Here is a 9,748-nt window from a genome sequence, read left to right on the forward strand (position 1 = left end):
TCCTTGTCTGTTCTTTAATGAAGTGGGTTGCTAATAAGCGTTTGCGTGGCAGGTGGAAGAATTGAAAAAACCTTTGCTATGCACTGGAGCATTTACTAGATGTTTCGGTGCTCATACCGTGACTTGAGACTGCGTGGCGCTTATTTTAAAAATTAAGAAGACATGACGTACTAATTATCCGGCAACGTAGGTGCACTTATGATTTCCTCCGCTGGTGGGCTTCACCGCAAAATGATCCACAATACCGTAATGCACAGTACAAGCTTTGCGGCATAACATGGTTGCACTGCCGCAAAGCTGACTGTAGCGAATCGGCCATCTTGCAGTATCTTACCGCAGAGCCATAATGCTTCTTTAACCTGCTTAGGAGAAAAATATTATATGAATAACCGAGAAAGGTGCAAATAAGATAAATTATCGAAATCTTTGCGTTGGAGTCAAGATCGAACCCATGCCGTCTCAGTGGAAAGCAAGTGTTTTGCCAGAGAGATACGCTATTTCTTGAAAAAGCTTCGAAAAAAAAAAAACACTATATGAATGTCTTGTGGTCGAAGGAGTCACCTTAACGCATGTAATATTGCATGGCAGAAGCGTAGAGGTGCGCCAGGCGTCAAAACATTTCAACTGCGCAAAAAGCGGGTGTTTTAGAGGCCCGCCCACTGCAAAGCGCAAATACATATTTAATCATCATCAGCAGCAAAAGCATCAAACAAGTGGACAGTTGCGTAGATTCGCGTGTTGCCTCACGAACGCGTAGTGGGCCCTTCGCTGATTCGCAAGAGAAAGAATTATGGCGTAGTGGGCAGTTAAATGTACTTGCTTTAGGCATTCTAGGCATTGCAGTAGTTCGTTTCCATGCGGTACGGTTGAGGCATGCACCAAAAACCTAAGCCAGGCTAGCAGTTGAGATGACGTTGCGCACGAAGGCGGATTATGCTATTGCGTTCTTATCTTGAAGGAGAAGCACAAGCGTTCTCCCAAATTTTTATTGTGACCTGCTCTTAAGGGATACTAGGCGTGTAACACTCATGCTGTGAGGGCTGTGTTGTGTGGGAATCGAATAAATGTGGAATATTTTATCATGTATCTAGGAGGCACGGCTGTTCGAAGCAATGCAGAGAGGCCGGCCTGCAGTCGGAAACGGGAGCGTTCCGATCACAAACGTGTACATGTCCCAAAAGGTCCCCGCCGAAATCCTCTGAAATAGGGCAACCAGTCTTCGTACTGGTCCCATCTTTCTCTTTTTTCCCTTTCGTTTTTGAGAGGAATAAAGATACCACCACCACCACCTGTACATGTGCATATTATACCATGTATATGCATCGTACGCTGATCCCCGCCGAAATCCTCTGAAATAGGGCAACCAGTATTCGTACTGGTCCCATCTTTCTCTTTTTTCCCTTTCGTTTTTGAGAGGAATAAAGATACCACCACCACCACCTGTACATGTGCATATTATACCATGTATATGCATCGTACGCTGATCCCCGCCGAAATCCTCTGAAATAGGGCAACCAGTCTTCGTACTGGTCCCATCTTTCTCTTTTTTCCCTTTCGTTTTTGAGAGGAATAAAGATACCACCACCACCACCTGTACATGTGCATATTATACCATGTATATGCATCGTACGCTGATCCCCGCCGAAATCCTCTGAAATAGGGCAACCAGTATTCGTACTGGTCCCATCTTTCTCTTTTTTCCCTTTCGTTTTTGAGAGGAATAAAGATACCACCACCACCACCAGTACATGTGCATATTATACTATGTATATGCATCGTACGCTGATCCCCGCCGAAATCCTCTGAAATAGGGCAACCAGTCTTCGTACTGGTCCCATCTTTCTCTTTTTTCCCTTTCGTTTTTGAGAGGAATAAAGATACCACCACCGCCACCAGTACATGTCCATATTATACTATGTATATGTATCGTACGCTGATCCCCGCCGAAATCCTCTGAAATAGGGCAACCAGTCTTCGTACTGGTCCCATCTTTCTCTTTTTTCCCTTTCGTTTTTGAGAGGAATAAAGATACCACCACCACCACCTGTACATGTGCATATTATACCATGTATATGCATCGTACGCTGATCCCCGCCGAAATCCTCTGAAATAGGGCAACCAGTATTCGTACTGGTCCCATCTTTCTCTTTTTTCCCTTTCGTTTTTGAGAGGAATAAAGATACCACCACCGCCACCAGTACATGTCCATATTATACTATGTATATGCATCGTACGCTGATCCCCGCCGAAATCCTCTGAAATAGGGCAACCAGTCTTCGTACTGGTCCCATCTTTCTCTTTTTTCCCTTTCGTTTTTGAGAGGAATAAAGATACCACCAACGCCACCTGTACATGTCCATATTATACTATGTATATGAATCGTACGATGTCTCTTCTTTGCATAACGCGGCAAACCACGAATAGCAAGCCATCTGTAGCACATTGAGTGCGCCCTCGCGCCAAGGAGAATTCTTCTTCCTGTTGTCCTTCGAGCGCCTTGAGAATAATAAGTGAGTGCGCGCTTGGGCCAACGAGAAGTCTTCTTCCACTTATTCTTCGAGCGCCTAAAGCCGGGGCTCCTAAAATCCAGAGTTAATTAGGGGCCCGTGTTGTGTGCTTTGGTATGCTGTCGTCGCTTGGCGTAACGCAGGCAAAACCACGAGCAGCCCAACGAACGGCGAGCGAAAAGTGAGGCTTTATTATGCGAGCAACTCAATAGACGGGCGAACTGCGCACGACAATGTTACAAGAAATGCCCGCGCCAGCTACATTGTCGGCGTTATTTAGGCACAGTAAGGGTGATAACACAACCCGCGGCCGCGGCGCAAGGCACGCGGCCAAGCCTTATCGTGCAGGCGCATGACATATCATCTCCTCTCCCACTTACTTAGACTCCCAGGGGAGGGGGGGGGTAAGTGCCATAGCGGTCGGTAGATCGGCGTCGACGCTGCGGATACCGCTGACATTTTTCGGCGGACTGATAAGCAGGCAATGGTTGCTCTACGAGATCGGTCGTGCCGGTAGGGCTTGTGCTCATTGTCACGGGGCCTCGGCGCGAAAGTCTGAGTCGGTAATCACCAAGTCGTCTGTGTCTGAAGCACGCACTAGATGATTCCGGTGACGCACCCACTCGCACACACCACGAGGAGTCAGGACACTCACACGACAGGACACTGGCGCGATGCGAGCAAGCACGGTAGCACTGAACCACCTTGGTCCACGGCGAAAGATGCGAACATGCACGAGGTCACCTTCGCGGAATGTGCTCTCGGGACGTCTATGACGACTGGCTTCCCGGAACTGCTTGTGGGCGACTGTGTCTTCCACAGAAGGTCTCACGAGGCCCAGCCTTGTTCTGAGGCGCCCCCCCCAACCGCAAAACAGAGGGTGCCTCTGCCGCAGTGGCTTCCGGAGCGTTGCGGTACGCCAGAAGAACGTCTGCGAGATCCGGTGTTGACGTGGAGCGGCTGAACGAAACGTTCTGCCAGACCCTTGCTACTCGGATGGTACGGAACCGTTCGCATGTGCTGGGTTCCCACTCGCTGCAGGTACTCCTGGAAATCTGCAGAAGTAAACTGAGTGCTGTTGTCCGACACCAATGTGTTCCCCGACACTTTACTTACGGGGTAGGTGCTGAAGTCAAGCGGCCAAGATAGCGTAGATCAGTCATGGCGTGATGGGCTCCACGAGGTAATTGACGGAGGATGTTTGCTCTACAAGTCGGTATGGTCCAAGGTATTTGGCAACGAGCATTGCGGAGCGGCCGGGTGCGGTAGCGGGTACGCGTAACCATGCCAAAGGGCCAGGGAAAAAGTTGGTGCCGAACGGTGGCCAGGTTGACGGGATTGCTGCTTCCACTGCTCCTCGGCAGAAAAGGAGCTGGCAAACCGGCAAGCTTGCGGCATTCTTCAGCATGTCGGGTAGCTTCGGACAGGGGAATGCTTTCAGACGTGTCAGGTTTATATGGAAGAATGGCGTCAATCGTATTCGATGATTCTCGTCGTATAGATGAAAGTACGGGGAAAATCCAGTAGTAGCTTGTGCCGCAGTATTGTAAGCGGTGGTGACAAAAGCAAGAACCTGCTCCCAATTTCATTGGTCAGAGACGACGAAAATAGATAGAATGTCGCCAAGAGTACGGTTTAAGCGCTCTGTCACGCCGTTCATTGGCGGATGGTACACTGTACATGTGCGGTACACAATTCGGCATTCCTCAAGTAGTGCCTTCAAAGCGTCGCAAGCAAGGCACGGCCTCTATCGCTTGGGAGCTTGCGAGGGGCACCATGGCGCAGAAAAAAATGTCGCAACAGCAAGGTTGTAACGTCACGCGCTGAGGCATTCGGCAGTTCTGCGGTTTCGGCATAAAGTGTCAGATGATCTATGGCAACGATAATCCAGCGGTTACTTGCTAGTTGATGGCAGAGGTCCGTATATGTCAACGACAAAACGGTCAAAGGGTCGACTAGGACAGGGATCAGGTTGTGCCGGATAGAATTGTTTGTCAGGTAACTTTCGTCGTTGGCACTGAGAACACGAGCGAATGGCCTTCCGCACGTAATTATACACGCCGCGCAAATAAAATTGAAGCCGAAGCCTAGGGTATGTCTTCAAAAGGTCTGCATGCGCGCACAATGGGTCCGCGTGGAAAGCATTGCATATAACAGCACGGAGATGGCGAAGTATCATAAGAAGCCACTTGCCACCATCAGAAAGGTGGTTGAATCGATAAAAATTTCAGCATATCCACGGGTGAATGATGAAGAGCTTGGGCGAAGCTCCTGAGGGAATCATGGTTTCGGTATCCGCTTCTCGTTGAGCCTGTTTCGCAGCGGCGTCCTTGGCGCGCACCGTCGCGGGATCCGCCTGGCTGCCGCGAAGCGAGCGCCAAGCAAGCGAGACTCTCGGGATCGAGAGGCTGCCGCCAAGCGATCGCGGCGCCAGGCGGACCTCGAGGCGGTGCGCGCCCGCGAAGCCACCGCCAAGCGCGCGTGGTGCCAGGCGGTAGCCTTTCGAGCTCGCAACACGGGATCCTGCCGACGAGTACGAGACGCAGCGGCCTTCCGCATCCGGCGCTCCTCGTCGCCCATGGTCCGCCAAGCAGCACGATCCAGTAAGTGCACTCGTACGGCGACGATCCGGAAAATCAATGATCCCCGCGCAGCAGCCAATAGGAGAGCAGCTGCACCGCCAACGTCATCTAGCGTACCTTCACCCAACCCCCATATTGTACGCATGTCTATGGGAGAGCGCCCTCTCGGAAACGAGACGAGAAATGGAGATGACACAGAATGCGTACAGCGCCATCTAGTATATCGTCACCCAACTGCAGTTTGAATGCATCTCTATGGGACAGCGCCCTCTATTGTACGATAAGGGAACACTACAGGGTACGCCGGATGGATCGACGATCGACAACCGACCAGGTCTCGCTATAAGGAGCTTCGCCCCTAAAAAAGGTCATCCCGAGTGCAAAAGTTGGTAACCTGGCGGCAGAAAGCACGAGATGGCGAAGAGGAGACGGGATCAGAAAAATGCCGATGAGGGCACTAATGCAGAGATCCTTCCGTTGTTCCGCCGTCATTCTTGACTGGGGCGGGTGATGCAAGCGCATGCTCAAGGGACATAGACATGCACCGTCATCCGATACCGGTGAGCGAGAACGGGCGTCGGCGTCTATGTGCTTGCGACCAGATCTGTAAATAACGCGGATCTCGCACTCCTGAGGTTTGAGGGCCCAGCGAGCAAGTCGTCAAGAGGGGTTCTTAAGAGTCGACAGAAAACAAAGGGCGTGGTGGTCAGTGACATCCTCAAATGCGTGACCATACAGTCGGGGGCGAAATTTTCCAAGGGCCCAAATAATGGCTAAACATTCTTTCTCGGTAACCGACTAGTAAGCCTGGGCTTTCGTCAGAATTCGGTTCGCGTGGGCGACGACATATTCATGAAACCCTGTTTTTCGTTGCGCGAGCACAGCGCCAAGTACGATGCCGCTGGCATCAGTGCGAGCCTCTGTCAGAGCGGCAGGATCGAAGTGGGGAGGAGGGGTGGCGAAGTTAAAAGATGGCGTAATTTCGTGAAGGCGTCGTCGCAGGCGGGAGAGAAAGCGGAAAGCTCCTTCTCGCCGCTAAGAAGGTCAGTGAGGGGTGTACTTATGGAGGCAAATTTCGATTGAAGCGGCTGAAATACGATGACAAGCCGACAAAACTTCGGAGCTCCTTTAGGTTTTTCGCTGCAGAAAATCGGCGACTGCACGAAGCTTGTCTGGGTCTGGAAAGATGCCGTCCCGCGATACGACGTGGCCAAGAATGGTGAACTGTCGGTCACCGGCACGACACGTTTTTTAAAATTGAGTTCAATTCCTGCGTCAGTGAGGTAAGTTAGAACGCGCTCGAGACGACCTAAATAGGTGTTGAAATCGGCGGAAAAGACAACTATGTCGTCGAGGTAGCAGAGACATGTGTTCCACTTGACGCCCCCTAAAATAGCGTCCATCATTCTCTGAATAGTGGCTGGAGCATTACATAGGACTAAGTGCTATGCAGTAAATTCGTATAATCCGTCAGGTGTCACAACATCAGTACCTACGCACTCAGTAATGCACACAAGCACACGAGAACACAAACACGAACACTCATGCACACACACACGCACACAAGAAAAACTCGGCCCATCCCACGCCTTCTGGGAATTGGTTTCATGCGAAGCAGTCGGCGAGTAATTGTCTATGCTGAATATTTTATCGACAATCCCAATTGTCGCTAACCCGACATGACGCCTGTATTATAGGAGTACGTACGAAATCGTTATGGCTTTTTTATAATATTAGATAGGCAGCACGTGTTTCCGAATGTACCAGACTACGTCTATGCCAACTCAGCCTTCATCTCTTAGTAAGTAACGATATTTTTGATCTCACCTCATCTATTTTACAGAGCGCAAACATTTCACGTTAATAATAACCACGCCACGGCCTGGTACCACGCTTCCACCCTCTTTTCTGTGTTGACCTTGGAAGAACAGCATCGAAGATAAACTGCATACTTCATTTTATTAGAATATATCACAAACAAAAGACAGCTGGTATTCGACTCTCGCGTCATAAAAAAATATTTCTCGGCTGTACAGATGACCAGCGGCATTTACCCTGAACGGTTTCGCAGTGTCCTCTGACCAAGTGTCGTGCCTGTCCTCGTCATGTTTGCAACGAAGTCTTTTTAACGGCGAAGCCGTTCAGCAAACCGTTCACTGTGAGTCGATCCAGAAAGCTACCATCATCATAAACGGCTCTGTGCCATAGAAATTTGGTAAATCCCACTTCTCACCAATGGTCTACTAAAAAAGAAGAAGGTATCGGTTCGCCCCACAAATAGCTGTCATCATTAGTGGGTATGTGCCACAGAAATTTGGTAAATTAGACTAATCACCATAGGACCAGTAAAAATGAAGACGTAACAGTTAGCCCAGCAAATGGCTACGAAGCGACGGCGGCGAGTCGACGACCCCGTGTACGTACAGCGAGAGGATACTATACCGTCGGATACAAATGTATAAATCCATAACATTTCCTCCTCAAAGGCGAATGCACAGAAGTCTGCACCAATATGCGCGCACTCCAGACTGACGTCATGAGCCGCACGGCCGGTGACCCCACCTTCGGAGAGCATTGCCGAGTGCATGAGCGGGACTGTTCCTATATCCAGAAGGCGATCAGCTACCGCGCTTCGGCTGTTTGGGAGGGGCCTCCACTGACTTCTTAAGTTCTATTCGAGAATAGTGAACGGGAACGGCAACAGGGGCTGCGAGAAGACCCCGAAGCGGTGGAAGGCCTACGCCAACGATGACGTGTCCGTAGATCAGTGAGAGGGGCGAAGGCTTGGTTTCAGGGCAAGCTTCTGTCCCTGGAGTTTAGACAACCGTGTCGTGTTTGCGATTGTCTGCGGTTTAACTTGTAGCGGCAGCAGCGGCGTCGCAAAGAAGAGGACGGAGACGCTCGCTCTTGCACGAGGCAGGTGCCGCTGCCACGGGCCTGCGCGCGCTGGCGTTCGAAAAGAGATTAAAATACTTCTGGTCAAGGCGGTCGTGTCGGGCTCGCTCTCTCTCTCTGGCAAGACCGAGACTTCGCCGGTCTGTGAGGTCGCCCATCGCCACAGTTTGGTGACCCGGACGTGATTGTGGCCATACGTTTCCGTGGCAGAAGCGACCATGGAACAGACTGACGGTACAAGTTCTCGAGACCAGAACCTTCCCGAGCAACGCGGTGAGCCTTCCTGCTCAGCCATCGCTGTCCGCCTTCCTCAGTACTGGGACCAGCATCCTTCGGCGTGGTTTCTTCAGGCGGAATCACAATTTCAAGTTGCTGGTATCCGCTCCCAAGCTACGAAGTTCCACTACGCTGTTGCGGCACTCTCGCCCACCGCCATTGACGAAGTAGCAGATCTGTTGAGCAACCCGCTGTCTGCGAACGCCTACGACGATCTCAAGACGACCCTGCTACAGCGCACGGCAGTTTCACAGCGTGCTCGCATACAGCAGCTTCTGTCCGCTGAAGAACTCGGTGACCGACACCCTAGCCAACTTCTTCGCCGAATGAAGCAGCTGCTCGGAGACAACGCGAGATCCGTCGACGACGCGCTGTTACGCGAGCTGTTTTTACAACGACTGCCGGCTAACGTGCAGATGGTTCTGGCAACAGCTTCTACCATGGACCTCACCGGACTTGCCGCGTTGGCCGACAAGGTGATGGAAGTAGCCACGCCAGCCATCGCAGCCACGACACCGTCGACTGGTGAGAGTACCACCACGCTGCGAACTCTGCCGTCTTTTTCGATAGCCCAGTTGCCGCTCGACGCCCTGTGTGAGCGTCTCGAACGCATCGTCTCTGCAGCAGAACAACGCCGCGCGTCACCTCACCGTTCACGCCACCGAAGTTCCAGCAAGCCGAGACGCACACCCACTAGCCGTGACGCGTCACCAACGCCTGGCATCTGCTACTACCATCGCCGTTTTGGAAACGACGCTCGTCACTGCCGCCGTCCTTGTGAGTGGCAGGGAAACAGGCCGGCCGACCTCTGACGGCGACCAGCGGTCCGGCCCAGCATACAAGTCGCCTCTTCTACATCACGGACAGAGCCACAGGACAACGTTTCCTAGTCGACACTGGTGCAGACGTAAGCATTATTCCTGCTCAACGCTCCGACCGAAAAAACGACACCTGTGTCGTTTTTGCAAGCCGTCAACGGTACCAGGATTCCAGTCTACGCATCACGCTCCGTCATGCTCAATCTCGGCCTCCGACGAGCGTTTCGCTGGATTTTCCTGGTTGCAGATGTCCGACGCGCCCTCATCGGAGCTGATTTCCTGCACCACTATGGGCTCCTTGTCGACGTGAAACACCGTCGTCTTATCGACTCTGTTACCCACCTGACCGTTACCGGCGCCCTTGCAACAACCACATCGCCGATCGCGCCCATATCTTCTATGCTAGAAGAACCTTTCGCCGAGCTCCTCCGTGAGTTTTCCACTTTGACGCGCCAGCCGGACTAGACGCAACCGGTCCAACACGACGTTTGTCATCACATCGTCACCTCCAGCCCTCCGGTTTATTTTCGACCTCGGCGTTTGTCCCCTGAGAAACTCAAGGTTGCCCGCGCGGAGTTCGAGCACATGCTCGCACTCGGGATCATCCGACCTTCTTCTAGCAACTGGGCGTCTCCGCTTCATATGGTGCCGAAGAAGTCTGGGGACTGGC

The 9,748-nt window shown here is 51.8% G+C and overlaps 1 protein-coding gene across 1 annotated transcript; it reads left to right on the plus strand.

Annotated features, from left to right (window-relative positions):
* Window positions 1-8,145: 8,145 nt before the first annotated feature.
* LOC119376318 (uncharacterized) lies at window positions 8,146-9,072 on the plus strand. Its single transcript, XM_037646207.2, has one exon. It carries the CDS (start codon window positions 8,203-8,205, stop codon window positions 9,070-9,072), a length of 870 nt encoding a protein of 289 aa, XP_037502135.1. The 5' UTR covers window positions 8,146-8,202.
* The last annotated feature ends 676 nt before the right edge of the window (window positions 9,073-9,748 follow it).

Source organism: Rhipicephalus sanguineus, unplaced genomic scaffold (genome assembly GCF_013339695.2).
Source record: "Rhipicephalus sanguineus isolate Rsan-2018 unplaced genomic scaffold, BIME_Rsan_1.4 Seq1173, whole genome shotgun sequence".
Taxonomy (NCBI): Eukaryota; Metazoa; Arthropoda; class Arachnida; order Ixodida; family Ixodidae; genus Rhipicephalus; species Rhipicephalus sanguineus.

Coding starts and splice junctions, on each gene's coding strand:
- LOC119376318 (XM_037646207.2), top strand. CDS start 8,203: ATGGAACAGACTGACGGTACAAGTTCTCGAGACCAGAACCTTCCCGAG.